Source organism: Neodiprion pinetum, chromosome 2 (genome assembly GCF_021155775.2).
Source record: "Neodiprion pinetum isolate iyNeoPine1 chromosome 2, iyNeoPine1.2, whole genome shotgun sequence".
NCBI classification, from domain to species: Eukaryota; Metazoa; Arthropoda; class Insecta; order Hymenoptera; family Diprionidae; genus Neodiprion; species Neodiprion pinetum.
In genome coordinates this window covers 43298513-43320269 of record NC_060233.1, presented here as the reverse complement: position 1 = coordinate 43320269, position 21757 = coordinate 43298513, and the positions used below count along the sequence as shown (strand labels likewise).

Genomic DNA, 21757 nt, shown 5'->3' with positions numbered 1-21757 from the left:
ACCTAAATTATTACTTTAGAAAAACTCCTTACACCTTTTATCTTATTGCTTATCATTGAGGCACCACAGTCAAAGTCAGTTATTTTCACATACTATGCGGTTAATTTACCTATGTAACACTTGAATTGTACCCTTTGGTTACTATATTTTCTTAGGAATGAAACCGCATGGCTGCGTTTTAGCTAACTGCTAACCGCATTAGGCAAAGCGAAAAGGTATGAGTTTGCAGAACTGCTGAGAATAGTCAACCATGTAAGTGAACAGCTTGAGACAAATGAGTTAGCAGGCATAACTATACACCACGAAGCCCCAAATAACCATAAAACATGTCAGCCGAATCCTCGGGTCCAGTCGTTCGTATGGGCGATTTTATCAGAAGCTAGTCATTTTTCATTACAGCTGATAGAATAAGAACGGAGCGTAGGATAATCGCAATGGATTTGCAACGCGTAAAAGATCGGAAAACACAAAATACTGGCCACGGACAAGGATGTGCAAGATATTTTCATTATATACAACTGAATGATATAAACAAAAATTATTCTTCGTTAGATATTTGCATATATTAAAGATCACTGTTGTGACTGCGAAATTTACTTCCGGAAATTGAAAAATATATATATATATATATATTTAGCCGTGTTTCCCATTTCGTTAAATTTAAAAATTTCATGTAAATCAACAAAACACGAATGTAAATTATGAAAATAATTCTACATTTGGTTTAATCGCTGATAGCTTCTAATGAAATCGATGTACGACGACAACGGCATTGCGTGTTAAAAAGCTTCATAGTTAAAAGAAGTTTAAAAGTCAAGTTAAGGAATTAGGACTCACCTCCTGTCAAATTCCAGCATGCCAATTTGTATCGTGCGCGCACCAACAAGATTGCAAAGAATACAAGAACAAGATTAGGTGGTTCATTTCCATTTGTTTTGTTTAAGTTTTTAAAATTATTTTTGTGTGTGTTTTGGTTCGTAGTAAACCACCACTACCACCACTACGACCACCACCATCACCACCACCTCCACCATTATCATCCTCATCATCATTGTAATCACATTCATCCGTACCCGTTTGTCGTCATCGTCAATGTTACCATTCGAGACTACCATTAGCATCATTCCTGTCATTGAATTGCTGTACTAGTGATAACTTTCTTATCAGATCAATTTTCAATTTTTAATCGCAATAATCCTGAATACTTGTTATGAAGCGTTGTTGTTGAATATGGACGCAGTAATCCACACAGTAAATTCTCTATCGAGATTAGCGCTGGTTTTTGATTATCCGTAACCCTCATAAACAAAAAACAATCCCGAATTTCCGCACAGGTCGAGATTGAGTAGAAATTATATAAAATTCAGCGACGAGATAAATGAAAACCGGGTAATAATTAGTAATACTAACATGCACCCGGACAAAGGCGATACCTATATTATAAACAGACGATGTCGTTGTTTGCTTCTCTCGCAATATCAAGGTCCGACGTGAGCAGCGCGGCTCGGGGATTTGTACATTCAAATTGCGCCTAATTCCTGTAAAAGCCTGCAACAGCGAATACCGCGAGAGCACCAGGGTACGCGGTGGGGACGCGTGGTCAAAATGTTTCGGAAATAGCAAGGTTAGAGCGATTTGCAAAGCAAATGGAACTACATTATACAGTCGCCTAGTCGTGAGCGCGCCGCAGTGGGATTCAGGTCGTAGTTGAGGGTGAAACTGAAGCGTTTCAGTTCACCTATTGCATACCTGCGTCGCGTTTCCAAAGTTGAAATTTATTAAACGAAACGTCGTGACTCGACGAGTACAGGTACGTACATAAAACGTAGTGAAGCCAGGTCCATTGATGCGCAGGACAAACTCGACTACTTGTTTACTGTGCCCTGCGGGTCGCCGGATTTAAGCTAAAGTTACATTTTTTCCTTTAATGGAGGAATGCAGCAAACTTAACAAATTCGAAATTCCACTTTCTAGTATCGTTGACGTTGTATTATGGGAATTCGGTGTGAATTATGACCTTCAATTGAGTGAAACGGCAGCGTGCAAAATTTTAACAAAAAAACTTCAACCTGTGACAATTTTTCGCTGTGACGCGTTCGTAGTTCTGAACGAACCTTACAACCGATTTAACTATTGCACAAATATCAAGTTTTCGAGCATATAAATCGCTGAGATTTTTTTTTAGTAAAGGTTTCAATGAAACTCATTTCAGCGGACGTTGGGGAGCTTGAACCATGCAGGTAGGGCTCAGCTTTTTATGCCTACCGTGAACGTAATAACCGAAGTTAAAGACGCCTTATTACAAATGAAAAGGAGTACGACCCAACCACTCACTTCCGTGCAATCGATGCCTTCGACTGAATAGTTTATATGGTAAAATTCTTGATGATGTAATACTACAGGAATAGTCAGTCTTGGCTCCCGTACATGCTTATTACATAATTAATTAACATAAAAAACTGTATGATGACTATCCCCACCTTCGTGATCAAGTCCTTTGCACGGCTTTCGAAGAGATGCTCCAGCTTCTGAGTGTCGACGAGTACGGGAGAAAGCTCATCCCATATCATTTTATTTTTGTCCAATCTCGAAAGTATGATTGGATCGTCCCTAACTTCCTTCCAAAACAGTTTAACCGTCTTCTTGCTTTTCTTGTTAGCAAGGATCGCACTTCTCGGCGAGCCAGCCGAGTCCCCGTTCGGAGATGACCTCTGGGACTTCAAATTCACCCCAAATAGAGGGAGCGAAGTGTTGGGGAGGGGTGGCGGCGGCAGCCGGACCCCGGGGGGTGGCGGAGGCGGAGCTCGTCCTGGCACAGAAGAAGGAGCCATGGGAGGCGGCGGAGGCGGAACGCCGTTCACCACGCTAACGGGGCTCAGAACGTCAACCTCGTCCTCAGAGTTGAGATCGGTAAAATCGAGATCGCACAAGGCTAAAGGTCGAGACAGCTTGCTTGCCAGTTCTTCCCAATGCAACTCGTTCTCTGACTTCTTGACCTCGGTGATCTTTGGAATATTATCTCCAGTGGGTGACTTCAGGACGTCCGCTTTGGACTTTGATTTCGCCAAGCCCTCCTTGGCCTTCGATATTAAGCCGCTCATGTCGCCTATCCTAAAAACGCAGTAACAGGTGACGGTGAAGTACAGCCGAATTCGTATTCGGTCAAAAGGTGCGCGAAGGAACCTCAGTAAAACGATTCATTTACCTCGAGACTTTGTCCTCGACCGGGCTGGTTGGAATGAGGTTTTGAGCAGCCAACTTCTGGGTAAGGTCTTTGACCGTTCCTTCTCTTTTGACCTGCAGAACTACTCGCCGATCCCGCTCCTCGTCGTCGTCGGTGTGATTTCCCTCGTCGCATTCGACGCCTTCGTCCGGGCTCTTGCCGTACCACGGTTTCTTTTCCTCGGAATCAAGCTTGTTAGCTGCGTTCATCAGGGGAGTCAAATCTTTTCTACTACTGCCGCGAGATAGTTTATTGGAGGGTGAATCTGCGTTTCCGTCGTATGGTGATCCGTTCGCGTAGCGATGACCGTTAGTTGGAAGAGAACCTTTGAGGTGAAACCGAAGAATAATCAGCTCGGAAACTTCTAGCCGCTCGCGTAAGCTAATTGTCAGATTTTTTCGCATGATAATCGTTCGGACTGCAGTGTGTAGTTTGCAAAACTGTACATCAGTGGAGTTTAATTGAAAGAAATGCAATGACTATCCATGCTGATAAATTTGTAGCAATACACCCAAACGAAGGATTTTTTGAATGCACCGAACATGTTTAGTCTCAAGAAACGCATTTAGCGGCAGCAAAAAAATATTGAATCCCTTAACGTCGTTTATTTCTCAATAAGGTGAAACTTTTTTCACTTGAAGAAATATTCATGCCCTCGTGAATTATCGCCACGTTTCGCTCAGCCAAATATCAGTCGCCTCAACAAATCTCTTCTTTTCGCATAGTTTCGCAAAGAGCCTATTAATATTTTTCCAATTTTTCTGCAATATCGGTTCAATCATACCTGGGAACCAGCGTAGCTAGTGTCCCCTTAGTTATCGGGTACAAAGATTTTTTGCGTCCGTCAGTGAATACAATTGTAGTGATTAAAAGGTACTGGTACGTTAATGCACACCCTTATCGTATAATCTGATCTAATAGTCGTTGAGACTTACTCTCCTGGTCATCCGAGTGGCCAATGGACGCCCTCATGTTTGCAGTCGCCTCCTGCTGCTCTCTGATGAAGCTGCGTTGCCTCTCCGCACGCTCTCGACGCCGTCGCAGTGCCGGAGTAACACCAACGTCGACTGCAAAGTCAAATATGCTCAAAGAAAAGCTTTTTGAAAATTATTATCAGCGCGGCTGACGGTTGTTATTTTTGATATTTAATACAGGAAATTATAAAGTTTTGTTTTTATCTGAAGCTTCATACCGCGAGAATTCGGCGAAGAGGGTTCTGCACAATAATGAAGGTAAAGGGATACCTTGAGTGGCTTTAAGAGGATGCTATAGTCAATTTTTACCGGCCGCGTTAAATGTTAGTTATATTTACTATTATCAAAGCCTATACGAATCACTGCCGTGAGGATGCCGTAATAAATATGATTCTACATGCAATGCCAATGACAAACATCCAACAAAAATTTAATTTCAGGCAATAATAATATCAGGAAATATACACCTGCAATTGAATTGTTTGAATAATCAAATAATCATATTGTTGGTACATATTTCCTGGTCTTATTCTTGCATGGAACAAATAAATTTTTGGATGTTTTCATTCGACATTACATGTAGAATTGAGCTAATTCCGGTATTTTCACATCAGTGCTGCGTAGGCTTCGATAACGGTTGAAATAACTGCTTTTAACTGTAGCATCTTCTTAAAGGCCTACGTCGCCGAATCCTCATGAAATTTCTGATATGTAAGTTAATTATTTTATAAATTATTCGAAGGAAGTAACGAAACAAGCATGGCCACGTTAAAGGTGTACGATATGTGTCAGGTTAAGTTCAGATAAGCACGATACTTGCGTTTGGTCTGCATAGCAAGATGAGACTAGCGTATAATTCTGATTTCGCAGCTACGAAGCGGAAATTTTAATGGCAGTGGGCGGTGAAGTTCAAATTCATTGACGCAACGATTCCCACAATGGTGAATTTATAACACTGTTATCACATACCAGAAATTGGTAAGAGAAATGCTTCAACCATTAGCAATAAATTGGATTATATAAAAATAAAAAGATAGAATTTTTTCGCACCACATGAAGAGAAAAACACTGAAAATGAGTTGACAATGTAGGTGTTCAAATTATAAATCACATTTAGACCGTGAGGGATCGACAGGTGTTGTTGATAATGAATTTCCTCACGCGTACAACGACGTTACTCCAACGATCGGCTGAAAATGTACTATTAATATTCGCCATCCTCGCATTCGGCCAAGCAAATAAAATAATCAAAGCCAAGTAATCATACCTGTGTATATGTATAGATGTAGGTATAGTATAGTCATATAGTATACACACACACTTTAGGTATAAGTGGATAGGGGGAAGGTGAAATTGAATTAGCGTCAGAGGAATATTGTTAGGGGCCGCAGGGCACGAGATGACGTGCTCTCTTACCCTTGTTCTCCTTGTAGCTGCCGTTCAGCTGAACATCTCCTAGGCCTTGAGAGCTCTGGGAGCTACTCGACTCGTCGCCGTCATCTGGCAAAGCTGAATTCAGGGTGCTGTTCAGGGAGCTGAGACCTAAAGTGTGATTAAGCCGCGGACTTAGGCGAGCATTCAAGGACATCGAAAGAGGGGAAGTGCCGGTCGAGTGCCTCCGAGACTTTCGTCGTTCGTGCGAATCCACTAGCGACTTCCGGTTTCGAAGAGTTTTCCTGAAATTTTCGGACGACAAGCAATTAATAACTGGCAATCCGACGACGAGCATCAATTTATAGTTCCACGGGTCACGCAACGAATACGTCGTCGTGCCGACATCACATGCGTCATAAGCGCGTATATTCCGCAGAATAAACGATATCTCACCTGATATTGTCATCGAGCTGACGTATGGGCGTGCCCCTGTCATCGCCGTCCTCGTGATGCAGTACAGCCTCGTATATCTGAAACTGCCTGAGGAGATCTAGGTCGGTGCCCTGTTTGGACATGTACCTCTGAATGATACCCTCGATCCCCTGCTCCTCGAAACAATCGACCTGATCGTAGTAGGTGTCCTGGTCGGGTATTCCGTTAAGACACTTATTGACGAGGGATGTCGCGTATATCAAGAGCTCGGTGTCGGCAGCGTCGTGATCCTTGAGGAGCTTCATGATGTTCGTCCACGGTATCATGCCCCTAGACGTATCGACGGACCTCACCGCCCTCACCAGGAGCAGACTGTTCGTCTCGACGTATTCGACGAATACCAGGAGAAGTTTCAGAGCGGTTTTCACCACCAGACGGAAGCGACTCGCGATAAGCGTGTAGAGCCACTGCACCGTCTGTCCGTGTTCCATAACTCCGTTCATTCCGTCGACGTACAGCATCACCTGACCGAGGGCTGCTCGCGTGCCCGTTACACGATAACAGAAGAAAGGAAAATGTATTCCCAGACATAATGCCGGGATCCAAGACGGTAAAAATATTCGGACGTTTCGTTTATGCTGGCATACATTGGAAAAGGGCCGTGCTTCGGACGTTATGGAATCAATATTTAAGCACCGATGTCGTGTCATTTGGTGCTCGTCGCCCCCCGAAGCCAATTAGCGGTATGCCTATTACAATGCGAGTAGTGACGGACGGTTTTCGTAGTAATGACAAAAGCTAACGCCGCTATTGAATTAGATACGGAAGATCGTATTTCGATTGATTATACCAGTTCAAGCCTTTGCCCGATTTCTGCAATCACGAAGGTAATACTTTCAAACTAGTAGGACGTTCTTCCAAAGCGAGGGAGGATATTTGCTTTTCGAGAGATAAAGGGAGAACGGGTGTAAGAATGTTTCTCTGATCTGATTTTTCACATTAAGGTTCAATTTTTGTTAAAGCCGTTGGAGCGCGGGTGTCTCTATATAAATCTAATTAAATGACGTAGCTCTAGCGGAGAGCCAGGCCTCGGAACTGTCGCTTCCGCAACGAATAATTTCGTATCGTATCGAATTTCGTGGAAAGTTGAGTTCGTAACCGTGCCCAGTTTCTGGTAAAACGGACTGAAAACTCTTCGGGCACTCGTTTATGAAATTTCTGTGCAGTAAGGGACGGTGAGCAGCAGACCACTCGAGATAATTCAACCTGCCCAATTCCAGTTTTCCGCGGTCTTACCCACAACCACTCGAACGAGTATAAACGATTTCTTTGCGGACCTCTACCTTAAACTCATCTAACCAACTGTCTTTCAATCTGTCCCCCAAGAGATGAGCTTCTTTCATTGACAGTCAACTGGACGCATTTCGCGTTTCCACGTTGAGCCCACACGAGCGATAGTATTTCTACCGTTCGGAGAGACACAAAATAATACCGTGCTCAGAATTTCAAAAGGTATCACATTAGGAGATGTTTCCGCGGCATGCTGTTGCGCAAAGATTTGTGTACATGATTACTATTATTATTGTTCTTGTAACTATTATCGTTAATGATGTTTTGGTAACCGTGACAGATCAAGTGTTTTCAAAAATTTCACATAAACCTACACTCTTAACATTAAACTAATCCCTACATTGGCTGCCTTGATCTACTTCGCATCATCCTCGGATGCAACAACCCATCCCATACCATAATTTGTTGCCAGCGAAGAAACGAGACGCAAAGTGAATAAGTATGTTGAGAATCATAAATGAGATAATTACTGTGACACGAAAGAAAGGAAAGAACGGAAGACCAAAGAGGGAAAGAATGAACGGAGAGGGGATGAAAAAAACGACTTCAAAGAATCGATGGCGTAACGAGCACGTCAACGTTGTTACATTATGCTTTCATGAATTCATACATGAAATGCTTCAGGTTTGACACAGAGGCTCGAGCTACTTGTACACGGCCACGTCCGGGGCAGCATTCATGTCCAACTTTTGCACGTCTTACTCATTAGATTTGACGGAGTACTCCACGGTATAACGATGTTAGTATTGGCGTAATGTCGATTAAATGAAATTATCGCACGTGCATAGATACTAGTAAATGCAGCATGAGGATATACTCACCGCGAAGTATGTAATTCTGGTAGTTTTGGTCAGCTTCGTTTCCAACCTTGATGAGGCAGGCCAGTCCGTCATTTTGTACAAACTCGTGTACAAGATCTTTGTCTTCCTACAACGGAATATCGAACAGAAATGTACTGATTGTTACGGAAGGCAGAGACATTATCACCACTTGACGTATAGCTCAGCTCTGTAGCTAGGCAAAACTGGATATGTGATAATTCACTAGAATTCAGGTGGAGAGGTTAAGCTTACCTGGAAGATCTGCTTTAGAGAGAACAAGGCCCGCCTTAGCTCTCTACCTTCGCTGTTGAGCAATTTTTCTGAAACAACCAGAGAACATCGGATCGTCAATCGGTTTTCTTGCGCAGAATGTCGAATTTCTTTGGATGTATTGCATTTGCATAGGGACAAAAGAAGCTCATCGAAATTTAACAAATTATATAAATTAAGCGTTAAAAAGATTACAAGAAACTGTAACCTGTCTGAAGTTTTTATTAATTGGACACTCTTGGTTAACATTGGCAATGAAAAATTGGTAACAGTCCAGGAATCTTGTTTTTGATCAAATTTACTAATATCTCCTTCGATTCCGCCTTTGCACGATTGTTTCAAAACTTTGCGTCGACACTCTTTTAGCCAAAAGTTTCCGGCAATACATGCGTATACGACTTGTTGTATCGGTACCTGCACTCGATGTATAAATTCTTCAGAGGTCTTATCTGTGTAACAGTTTGCATTGCAGCCCTCAATTAAAATAACCAAGTTAACGGTCCGGGCGAAGAGTTAACGGGGCGCGCGAGAGCATGTTTAAATTCCGGGATAATTGGGGTGGACCTTTTGTAGTTGAGTTACATGGAAATAGTCTCCGGGCAGCCCTCCTCCTTGGTACTTTCATCCGATTACTGTTATTCTCAGAAAAACCTTGGCCGGACTGTCGCTGATCGCGCAAACTGGTTAGAGATCTTGGTAGGATTATTTTCTTCCGGGCCTAATGTGGACAATTGAGCACGATAATGTGTATATGCATACACTATACATGATAAAATATGTGTACAGCATAAGTATACATAATTTTATTCGGTTTCCATTCCATTGTCAATGTTTTATTTTCGGTAAAATTTTCCTGTTTTAAATCTGTGCATCAGCGCACGGGCAGAGACTCCGATTAATGCACACCCGAATTAAACTTCGCAACTTCTGATGCTGATGTTACTAGCTCCCCCCCCCCCCAATTTATCAGGGCCGCATTCAACCTACCGCATTTACACACTTCCAAGCAAGTTTTACGGTATTACGTTGCAAAAAAAAAGAGTTATATCTAATTAATTACGAATTATAACATTGATAGTCTAAACAGCAGTCCACGCAGTCCAGCGGTCATCTTGCAATAAAATTTCCAGCTTTGACTATATCTCGATTTTTTGAAAGATAAAGTTTCATAAATGGTAGCTACTTCTAGCGATGCAAACGGTCTGCCCGATAATCGAAAACATAGCTAGGACGACGCGACGGATGCAAAATTAGAAAGTCGTTATACCCAGAGTAATTTGACTATGACCTCGGAGATAGAGGAGGTACCATCTTACGGTTATATCAAATAATGCCTTCCGTTAATGACGGTCTTCTGTTCCCGGGCTTTTCGTTTCTTTGCCGGCTACAGTAAGTACAGTCACGAAAATAAGTTTTGGCGACGCGTGTGAGTTGAAAAGCCAGTTTTGTTCGAATCAGACGGAGAGTTCAAGCGCCAAAGTCGTTCACCCGAAAACAACCGGTCCCTGCGGTAGTGGATATCTTCGATTCTATTCGGGGGAACCGCGTCCCCGCCTTCAAAGTATTGAATATGCCTTGACTATTCGCAAAGTCCGTATAGATTCAATAAAATTGATTACAGTACTTGGCGTGGAGAATTCGGCCGTACCGAACTTCTTATCGACAGCTGATGAGATTGTTTCAAGATAAGATACCAGTAATTTTTCGTGACACTGGAACTTATTGTACCCATCTGAGCTGATTCCAACCCGTCGCGCGAGCTTAATCCTGTGTAAACGAGTGATTCGGTAGTCAGTTATAGGTATCGTCATTAGTTATTCGACACGAATGCAGCAGTGGCGAAACGAAATCTGACTTGTTCTTATTCCAGCAAAAGAGAGCCTTGCGAAAAATTTCCCACCACATCATAATCGGGGAATGTCACGCAATCTTCGAATGCATAATACATGTTGGTGCATAGGGTTCCAGGTAGAGGTAATTAGGGTCCGGCTGGAGGGCCCGATTCTAAGAATAGCGGATCCTCCGCATGGGACCGGTTACCTGTCCCCCGCCCCCCTCCCACCATGCCTCCTCCCACGCCATAGCCCGCGAGTTCATCAAGCGACCGGGTCTCTCAGGAGTCAAGGTGCGTGTACACGGTGACTTTGAAATTCAGCTGCAACCTCTTCTTACCCCCTATCAATCCATCTTTCCGGAACAAACACTGGTTTTCTCACATTTCACACATTTACGGAAAAAGTATAATGACGAGGTTTTAACCGTACGTAGTAAGCAAACGATAAGAGAGTTCGCACCGTGTATTTGTTCGAAATCAGACAACTGTGGGATACTATGGATGGCCCTTCTGGAAAAATGAACGAGGCACGTCCAAATGTAATGAGAAAGGCTGGAATTAGGGTGCATCGATCAATCGACGGAGAGGTTTAACGACGGGGTGAACGATGCGGCGCGACCGGCTTCGGAACCGTTGAAGAACGTAATAAAATGCCCCAGACTTCGAGTTGTAGGTACTACACTTTTTTCCGTCATGCCCCTGCGCCACCCTCTCTTTCGCTCACCTTCCATCTCTCTCGGACTCTCCTCTCTCGCCGAACTTTATTACCTACGCACCAGACCTGCAGGCGCAGGGTCAACGAACGAAGCCGTTGAGGCAGGTGGATCGTGTTCCACGTCACCGAAACCTCCTTCGGATCGGCCGAGTCCCGTACGTAAGTATATCGTGCGGTAGTGCGATGCATCTCGAGAGCACCATTCGGGTTTGTGCCCCGTACCATTTTTCGTTTATCACATTATGCTGTTATTTCCAACCGCTGTCTTTTCAACCGCGACTCTGTCTTTTTTCTTCTTTCTCGCTATCTTTCCTTAGATCCGGTAGAATCGGTCAATTAGCGACTTAATCATCCTCATCGTGAGCTGCACGATGCTAAAGTATAATAAACATAGGTGAATTGAAACTCATTAATAAAAGAAGCTGCTGAACGGTGAAGGGCAAATCCGTTTCAGGCATGGTATGGATGAATCCCACGTAGATGCTTGCATCTAGGTACACTATCGAGAATTCATTACCCTTATACTATTATAGATATTTTGATTGAAACACCCCAAGGTAAGATTGCGATGCGGTGATCAAACTCATCGCGCGTAATAGGACCATGGATGATGGGATGTTTAATACTGATTGGAAACTGAAATAAACTCTCGTTTCCAACACCCATATCTGTAGGAATAACTTCACTTATTCTTACCATCCAGTGAAAGAGTGCGGATACGCATTCACCGATTGGCCGATTCAATAAGACGTATTGAACTGAATAATTCTCACAGATGTATAGAATATAAGTCAGTTTGATTCGATGCCTTCAAACGACAAAAGGTGCCTCGATGCGTATAAAAGATATTTACTAGAAACTAGGGATATGAGCGTAGGTATGTATGATCATTTTGAAAGGGTCGGTAAACTGAATCACCGTCAACGTCAACGTCAACATGAACGTCGTTGATCGGGAAATATGAAATAAGAGGGCGCCGACGCGAGATTCGCAGATTGATAAGGTCGACGAGGATACGGGCGTGAGAGCGGTCGGCGAATCGTGGATCGAAGATACGGATCTGTATTCCCTACCCTCGTCCCCGTCGGAGTGACTGCCGGCAAGTTGTCGGCTGATCTAAATGTCGATTCAATTCACCAGCAATATCTCAGTCAAACGACGGCACCGTGGCCCTGTCGTCCCGACACGACGCCCGAGAATCAAGTCGAACGCCATGCCGTGGATACGCAATTGATGAAAAGATATTTTTCATCGCCCAGAAGCAACGACTCACAAATCGAACAAGTCATCTCCCCCGTTCGCCGAGATTGCAGAGGGTGTAGTTTCATCGAGATATTTCATAATTATTTGATAAAAGGCCTGGCTGACTGGCTGCGTCCGTGCAGCGATCAGGTCGTTGTCATTCTCGCAATGCAAGATACGTCGGTCTCCGATATGAGTGTACAGCTTCCAAGACCATACATGCGTAAGTACAGGTACATTGATCACGGAGTCACTCGCACCATCTGCGATATGAGAAGGTGGAAAACTTACCGATTATCGTGTGCACTCGTACGGACAGTTGAGTCCTCAGAACGATAGAATTCTTGCGACTGGAACACAAAACATAAGGACAAAATCGATTAGAAAATAATATGAACAGAGAACAGACTATGAGCCTTACTGCCCTTACGGAAAAAAGCCCCAACTCATAAACAATGCTAAACTGTCAGGAGAAAAAAGTTGAGGCTACGACTTTCCATCCAAATTGAGGGTTTTTTGCCGTCAGATTATTGAAATCGTTTAGTCTACGTTACCTTCGTATATTCTGTATTTAACATTATACTCTATGATAAGTATGTATAAATACAGAAATATATATATATATATATATTAATGTTGATTGTGATCTAAATTGACTTGTTGAACGAACGCGTCGATACAATTCCATCCCACGACTGGGTAACCACTGTCGCCTAGTTGTGCTATATCCATCAATTTAAACCGCACATCTGCAGTCTAGGATGGACTTGATAATACCTGGTTAGAGAGTTACAGAGTGGTTCAAGTTCAAATCTGATGTGAACGTTCTCACGAACTCTGTGAGAAACTTACGCCGAAAGACAAAAGGTAAAAAAAAAAAGAAAAAAACCACGACACCGACGTAAAAGTGGGAAAATAGATGAGCCACGTGTGATGAGTGGCTTCCTGTTGTTACCGGGAAGAGATGCATGTAATTCGTCTACCAACGTACTACTTTCTTACTGCCTGATATTCACGTCTAAGTATGAAATACATAGATAATCGTTTTTCTAGTAATTTGGTGGTAAGTTCACGGTCTATCGGAATAACCGGGATTTATTTATTATAACAATGCCTCGCCCATTGTTGATTTTATCTATCAAATTTACAGATCGGTGTTGTCCATTGTATATTCATTATACACATCTATTATCATCGTGCTCTTTCATTGAATTCGTGATTCCTTAAGTATCGGTGTAATGAATACCGAGAGTAAACAACCAGAGAATACTTCTCATAAAAATTTCTCCGATACTTCCAGAGTAATTTACGGCCCAGCAAAATACTGTTCTCGCCTAATGGTTCGTCAATTCTGAGGACGAAAAATTTCCAAGCAACAACTCCTCTACCCCTACTTGTAGCTCGTCCGTTTTCTTTTCACGTTACCTTAATTTGTCTACTGTATCGTGAAATATACGGGGCTTGATCTTCAGGGGCAGTTTTTAGTTGAACACGATTAGGACTGATTTTTCGACCTCCTCGTTGAAAACTGATAATTTCGGCAGTTGGTTTGTGCCCGCTAATTGGCTCTCGATCCGAAAAGCAAGCGAGCGAAGAATGGCCATGCAATTATATTGTAATCGGGGTAGAGAGTAGTCAAGTCGGGCAAACAGGCGAGTGAGTCGAAAAACCAATGTCGGCAAGGAGTGATACAACAAGTTGCTAGGAAAGAATTTTCTACCAACTTTGATAAGATTTTACGCTACTCGCGTGATTGATTGCGAAAGTGCACTTGAGCCTGTCAGGGGCAGGTTCTAGCAGCTAAGTCATTGCCAGGCTGATTTCTTTCGTGTTCACGACAGCGCAAGATGTGCAATTTCACAATCCTTCTCAGCATGACGATTGACAATACGACTACTGTTATCGTTAGCGACCGGAACCCATCGTTATGCCGTGTTTGGAGGGAATGCACTTGATGGTCTGAGCTGCCACCTCGGTTCGTCGATAAAGAATCAATTAAGCCGGATGCGTTGCAACAATCGATTTGTCCCAAGGAATTATAGACAGACAAAAAAAAGGTAAGACTTGGGTAGACTCGAGACCAGAGAGTTACTGGCTACGGTAATTAGCAAGTTTAAATGAACACGGTTGGCATTACGCTAGCGGGCGGGGTCGCAGCATACGCTCGGAGCCACGGATGAGCCCGCAACTTCGGTACGTCTGTCTTTCGAGTCTAGACGTGGTGCGCTATTATTTCGCACCCAACGCCAGGGGTAAATTAACGACGAGCAGAGGAGGCCACGCGTGAGTGATCGGCGTTCGCCGAGGGTGAACGCTTCCGTGAACATCGTCAAGGCCTCCGCCGCAATTGCCGAGACTGCCAGAGGTAATCGGATAGGTGGAGGAGGTGCCTCGACGAAATCATTACGCGACTCGATGTGCCAGTCGAGAAATCACATCCTCGCGACTTATTCCCCGCAGTTGAATTAAGGGTTCCTGGACTACATACCGAGACATTCTTTCAAATTCAACTTGCCGCCTTCAAACGTCTACTAATTATGATAACGTTTATTGCAAACGATATCAGGGGATCGGAAACGAATGACTGACCTTCGAAAATCTTCCCTCAGGAACTTGAACTGGTCGATAAAAGTAACACGGTACTAATGATTTCCCTTCTACGCACTAAATCTCGGAATAAATAGCGGATGTGAACGCTCCTTTGTTGACAGTAATGAATTATTGCCATGATGCCAAAACTGCAGGTAATCCAATAGCTGGAAGATACTGTAAAACAAGGCCGTTTCGCTACTTTTGCGAATTCATCATTATCTTCCCTCGAACGGTGAACCTTAACCCGGATCAAAGAAAAGCTGCGTTAAGAGAGAACAAGATCTTCGTGCTCACATCAAATATGTAAACTTATCCTTGATCCACCGATAGAGTTTGCGGTGAACTGTTCCGCACTAGAGAATTGGTCATATACACCTACAAATACGCGACGTCGACTCACCCGTTAACTATTAGAAGAATTATAAAGAACGAACGCATTGTCTTATCACCTTTTACCAAAATACACGCTACCAAATTACAACGCCTGTAAAGTAAAGTTTGATTTCGGGGAGCACCGAAGGTGCCGCTAACAGCGCGTAAAATTGGGATTAGATAACTTGACAACGTCGTTTTACCGCTATGTTTGGAAATGGGGCACTTTGCGCATGCTCCACAGGGTTCGAAAATCGAAGTTCCAATGCAAGTGTTGGAGGAAAAATTTTAATTTGTATAAATAAGAATGATCGCACAACATACGGGAGAAGCAAACAATAGTTATTAAGTACATTTCCCTCGAGTCATAAATCACTTAAGAATTAACCTCTCCAATTGCGCATCGTGTTAACGCCAAGAGCCTCGTGGTATCTCGCTGTGTCGGATACTAGATTCTGGTCTACATTAAGCGTCCGCGTACTCATACCAGTGTAGCCCAGAGCACGGTCCTGCGTCCGAAATGATCCTAGTGAATGGACTTGAAGCGGCATTTTTACTAACTCATTTTTCCATACTCTCGCTATCAAATAGCACGACTCCAATTTTACTATGATAAAAGAAATTTAACCCTCCGTCTATCGTGGTAATAACACACCCGTGCATCCATCGAGTTTGGCGTCGAAGGGCAAGGACGGCATTGCGATAACTGTTTAAAATAAGTAAGACCAAGTTATCGGACAATCTTTTGAAACCAGGACACGAGCCAAGTTGTAAGTTGGGATCTTAGCTCAGCTAGCTTGACGCAACTGCGGGGACAAGACTTACCTTACATCGGTAGCCGGTGTGCAATTCATTTTTACCTCTATTTCTATTTCATACTTGTCAAATTCTGTATTTTTCTCGGGCCACGCCAGAATCTCAGTCTGTGATTCATCGGCGATAAGAGCATAAAGTGTGCTAGAGATGAGTATCCTTCTTTGGTCAAAGAATAAAATACAACTATATGTAAAATTTACTCTCCAACGGGGGTAAAAATTACTTAATTCCGAAGCTGAGTTGAAAAAGTAGAGCCTGCCGACACCTTATTTTTTGAGGGGCGATGGACAAATTTAACTACAGGAGACCTTCCAACACTCGTAAACGAATAGTTTACGTAATCCGATATTTTTTAGCACGCAAACGGGATTTCAATCATTCAGCAAAAGTGTTTAAAATTTTAACAAGCTATACGAACAAAGTGTAATTTCAAAAAACGTGAATAAAATAAAATTACCAATATGGTGGCATGATACGATCCAGTCTCATAGCACTGTCACTCTATGAAAAATATTCCGTGTATATCCTGGCGAAATAGCCGAGTCGCATAAAATTCACCGAGAACGCCGAATACAATGTCGGAGAAAAAAAAAGAGGTAAAAAAAAGAAAGATTCCAATACACTAATCGTGTCATTACCACCCACTACGTCCGAGAACTAAACGCCAACTGCAGAGCATATCGCGTTTGGCTCGGCCGAGAGCTTCTTCTTTCGAACCAACTCGCGAGCTGCGGCGACCGCCACAATAGAAATGGTGGGAGATCAAAGCTCTGGCTACACTCGGTGCATTCTAAGAGAGACTATACACACTCTACTCGTGACAGCCTACGACCACGCAGTGTTAGGCGGATCGTTTCTATGGTAGAATCAGTAGTTATGGCTACACGCGAATCCCTTGACACTCCGTTAATTTAAGCGCGCAGTTTCGTCCGGCTTCTTAGCGATACCGGCCGAATTTACTAGCAGAGTAAATTTATTAAGAATTAAAACCTTTTAAGGATCACGTGGGTCTACGCGTGGCCTTGTACTAACCGACGGTGCCCTCGATAACACTGGTCAATCTCATTTTTAATTTAAGCCTTTATACGAAATGATGTGACACAATATAGCTCGAGGTTGTCGAACGAACCGTACGCAATTTTGATTTGCCCAACCCAAGGGTAGGCGCTTTTAAAAATATTCCATAATTATACCTATTGTGATAGCAAAACTTGCTACGTTATTTTTATAGTGTGCATCGAAGAGTTGTTTGTCGTCCTAATAACCGCAGACAGTTTCATCTATGTTCATTCACCACCAGATGACAACTCGGCTTAAATACGATCGTAGTTATGCGGAACTTGAGGTACTCCGGCGTACCCTGATTACGAACCTCGTGACTTGTTTACTTTCAAGCTCTTGCTTCGAAGTATGATCAATGGATGAACGTGGCTTACGGGATTGAATACGTACAACTCCTAATACCACAGTTGTCGCCTGGCCAACTATCTACCTACCGATATGAATCTTTTTCCACGGTCAAGAAGCGTGTCCTCCTGCTCCCCTGAATCAGCATCAAGTATGTCCGGTCAGGTTACCCCGCGTTAATTAGTTCAGGTTAAGATCAGTTGAATGGGGGAAGCGAGGCGGTAGCGAACCTGTTTCAACCTCGTGCGCAACCAAACTGTACAAAATACCCAGAGACTCTCCGTCTCGCTGTCCGCTAATGGCGAATAAATGAAAAAGTAACAGTTGCAGAATGGGAACCTGACCAGCGATCGAAATAATACCTCAAGAGGGCGGTGGAAATAAGTGGGATTCGGGTATACCTAGTGGAAAAGAATGGTCGCTGTGGTCACTCCGTTGCGTGAGAGTGAATTGCCACGCTTATCGTGGAATAAATAAATGAGAAAGATAAAGAATGAAGTGAAAGAAGGGAAAGAAGCGAACGAGAAGTAGGTACACGATATGCCACTGTATCGAGGTACCTCATAGCTGTAATATGAGGATAGAATCATATTGCAGTTAGTAACGTTATCGTGACTATTCGTGCTGAGAAAAAACGGCTATTTCGCGATTTTGGAATCGTTTGAGATTCAGTAAACCGTAATAAAATAAAACACACTCGTATTTCGAAATCTTAGAATCTTAGAAAAAACATTGTAAAATTAAGAAAATAATGATTTTTTCCCCAATGTTTAGTTACGATAACGTTACTAACTTCAAACTCGTAAGATAGACCGGTTCCCGAAGACTCGATGACTTTCGGTCCACAAACCGACCGATATGAAACTGACGAATTTTGCCGTTAATAGTTACCAAGGAACATTGATCTAGAGATAAACTCAACTCGCCCCGTTGAAACAAATTATAGTCCGTGATTCATTCTGGAGTTTATCCAATTCATTTTATTTTAGGAACCAATCAAAATCTCTACACCTTACTATGATGATGCTATTCGGAGAATCACACGTAATCCAAAAAGAAATCAGATAGTATGCGAAATTAACTTCACGGACTTTTTGCCTATTTCGCAGATATATCCGCCTAAATCCTGGACCTCATTGTTAGTTGTAATCGTTTCGCAAAGAAAATTTCACCATGCGGTAGGTTGCAATTGTATGCAGGAAGGGGATTTCATGGCCTTTCAAGTATAATCTCATAGAAGTTAGGCCTGCTTCACAGAACCTAAGCTCTTACGATTGTGTTCAGTCGAAGCATGAAGAATGTACACAGGAAGCTAGTCAAAAAGCTGTCTCAAGTTAGGCAGGGCTCTTTAAATTTCTGAAACGCGAGGAAAAATATTTCACACGCTCATTTTCTACTATTAATATCTGTCGAAAGTGAATATATCAAGACGCTCATTTAACAAACGTGCATTTTTCTTTATTAAAAGCTAAAGTGATTGGCGGCTGGAGTTGACCCAGTTTCGGAAGAGCGTGTCTTTTCCAAATAATCATAAACGAAGAGATAGCCTCCAACTCCTTGTGACTACAATTTGTAACATTTTACTTCGTTCGACTTGATTGCTTCAAGTATTCAATTATAATGACCAGGCGGCCATTTAGACAATCAATCTAAAATAAGAGACTTTGCCACGTGTCACAACTTCCAGTTCACGGATATTTTATATCCACTAAGATTCATTCCAGCAAAGAATTCAAGCTGTAGGGAAATGTCACCGCACGATTTGAGATCTATCAAAGCCGTAGAAATTAAGAGGTACACTCGCACCTTTGCTGCAATCTGAATTAACCATCCATACGTTGTTCTATTCACTGGTTCATTAATTTTTTTCGATATGTCACCGCCAGTTTCACCTTAACACGCTACAGGTACACCATGCGTATAATTTATTTGCACACCAAACATTCTTAGCCTATGGTAGCTAAAAATCTAATTTCAGCACGAACAACAAACATTGTCATGGCTATTCAGATGGAATTAGTTATCATTATATGCGTACGGAAGCAGGCCATCTTTCATGAGTTAGTTTTACGTGCGTGAACAGCAGTATTCGGCCACTACAGATAGGCATACAGGCGGATCTAACATAATATACGCTGAAAATGTGTGTCGACACCTAAATTTACAAAAACTGAGTTTCATCTTGTCGGAATACTCTGAAATCCTAATAACTTGGCCTATTGCCCGACTTGATTAACTTTTCTCAAACCGAGCCAATAGTTTTTCAACCAGGAATGAAAAAACCCGTAAATTTTCGCGTGGTATTCTGAATCTGACACACCGTTTGAAAATTTTTGGAAATCGTCTTACATTTAACCGAAAAGTCCACGGCCCCGGGGACGAGAAAAGAACTATAAAATTCATTTGATTGAATATACGAGTCAATTAAACTGACGCCAGCGATATTGAATTGGATACCTGAGCGATCGTGAGGAAATGGAAGCTGCGGTATTCCCTTGATTCTGTATGACTTACGGCGAGTCATCTGAACATTTACCTGCTGCAGGGATCCACAGTGCATTTGTACAGATCACTCATCCGAAATAGATGTGTGTCAAACAGGTAAACCTCGTCACTTTGCTTGTCTTTTAGGTTAATATTTTGAAATCATCAAACAACTCGCTCACTTTTCTCCTGATCTTGCTTATTACAAATGCACCAAAAATTCCTCTCCGCTCTAGCCTCCATCGCAAAAGAGACGTGCTACCACAAACAGGGCATCCAAATGCCCATTCGCAGGTTCATCGTACACATGGATACTATTGTATACGTACACCATCGATACAGTGTCTTGCGCTCCGGTTATAAGGTGAGCGGTAACAAGGACCAAAATTTCACACTTTTGTGACACGAAACGCCTAGCAAGAGTCCCACGAGAAACTGGGGATGCCCAAGGCCGAGAGACTCTCGGGTACGAGTTTGCGAAGGAAAGAATAACTATACTCTATACGCCGCGCCGAATTTGCAGTTCAAGCGCGTAGCCGGGCTTATTTCATCTCGATCTCTACATCTCCGTCTCGCATTCCGTGTTCTCCTCTATATCTCTGGCCGAGACGAGCTCGACTGCTTTTTCCCTCTCCTTTCCGTTGCCACAGTCTTTGCCTCAGCATGCTTCACGTTGCCTTTTATTTTATTCGGTACCGCCAGGCGATCCTTGGAATAAGATATAAGCTGCAGTTTATTCATTCCCAGTTGCTCAAGCCATGAACTTCAGGATGTTTCCCTGCATACCACCAAATTAAACCTATACGTGTGTAATGTTTATACACGTAAGCTGGTACGAAAACCTCCCGTGGGAGGAAAGTAGTTAGGTGTACGCTGTTACCTTTTGAATCGCAGCTGCATGATTCCGGAATTCTGATCCGCAATATTCACTGACATTGCGCACTAGACGTGACATTATATTCCTTACGCCTGAGCGTCTTTGCGGAATCCCACCCAGTGCAGTGCCACTATATCGTTCGCAGCACGCAAGCCAATCTCTGTACGGTTTATCCAGCGATACAGCATTAGAAAGCAAATGATCAATATCCTAAGATCGCAGGATACGAGTACGGGAGCCATACACACATGGAGCAGCCTGTCCTTCTTCGCTTAGCGTTCCTTGATCGGTCAGACCATACAAGAACATGCAGCAATTATTTATTACAAACGTCGGCTAGCTCCAGGTGGCGGAATTTGATGCGACGAGTAGAAGCTTCGTCCATCAGATACGGAGCGACAAGTGATCAAGTAACGAAAGTATACGTCATCTCGTTGACATGGTAATTCTTGTCGAGCCAACATTCTAATTTCCACGCGAAGACAGTTTCACTACACAAGTTCAATTGCATCATCAATTCAATTTTTTTCGCTTATTGTACGATATTTACGAGCACGTATATAATTTTAAGCCTTAAATAATATGATGATCGTGAAATTTACTGTCTTCGGTTATGCAATTCAACTTGAGACTTTACAGATCTATAGGATTGAGTTTCCGATGGTTCGGCAGTATGCTCAGAGACTTGGCATACAATTATTACATGGAGAGTTATGTAAATGGAAAACCGAAGTGTACCAATACGCTACGAACAAAGACACAGGTCAGGTATAAAAAAAAAAATCTATAGAACCTGGATTTAGTTACCTGCAGACGTAGCATATCTCTCCGACGCATTTCCGCATCCAAGGACTCGTCCGGGCAACTTGCCTACCACAGATCATAATTATCAGCACTTGAAACTAGGCACAGCGATTTGCGAGACGATAGACGAATATCGTAATGGTTTTATTTTTTTTTTTCTCTTTCTTGTA

General features: G+C 42.8%; 1 protein-coding gene across 7 annotated transcripts in view; it reads right to left on the bottom strand.

The window, feature by feature from the left end:
• Fhos (Formin homology 2 domain containing) overlaps window positions 1-21757 on the bottom strand; it is a 69384-nt gene that overhangs the window by 13111 nt on the left and 34516 nt on the right. For 4 of the 7 annotated variants that reach the window (XM_069133975.1, XM_069133973.1, XM_069133972.1 and 1 more), the window contains 8 exons: window positions 12527-12585; window positions 8427-8494; window positions 8175-8280; window positions 6025-6538; window positions 5614-5873; window positions 4159-4290; window positions 3206-3548; window positions 2472-3111 (listed from right to left, as the gene is read on the bottom strand). In XM_069133975.1, the coding sequence (XP_068990076.1) occupies window positions 2472-3111; window positions 3206-3548; window positions 4159-4290; window positions 5614-5873; window positions 6025-6538; window positions 8175-8280; window positions 8427-8494; window positions 12527-12585 (2122 nt within the window). Of the gene's footprint in view, window positions 1-2471; window positions 3112-3205; window positions 3549-4158; window positions 4291-5613; window positions 5874-6024; window positions 6539-8174; window positions 8281-8426; window positions 8495-12526; window positions 12586-16472; window positions 16643-21757 lie in introns of those variants that run through there. The other 3 variants (XM_046614366.2, XM_046614365.2, XM_069133976.1) reach the window with 2 other exon arrangements.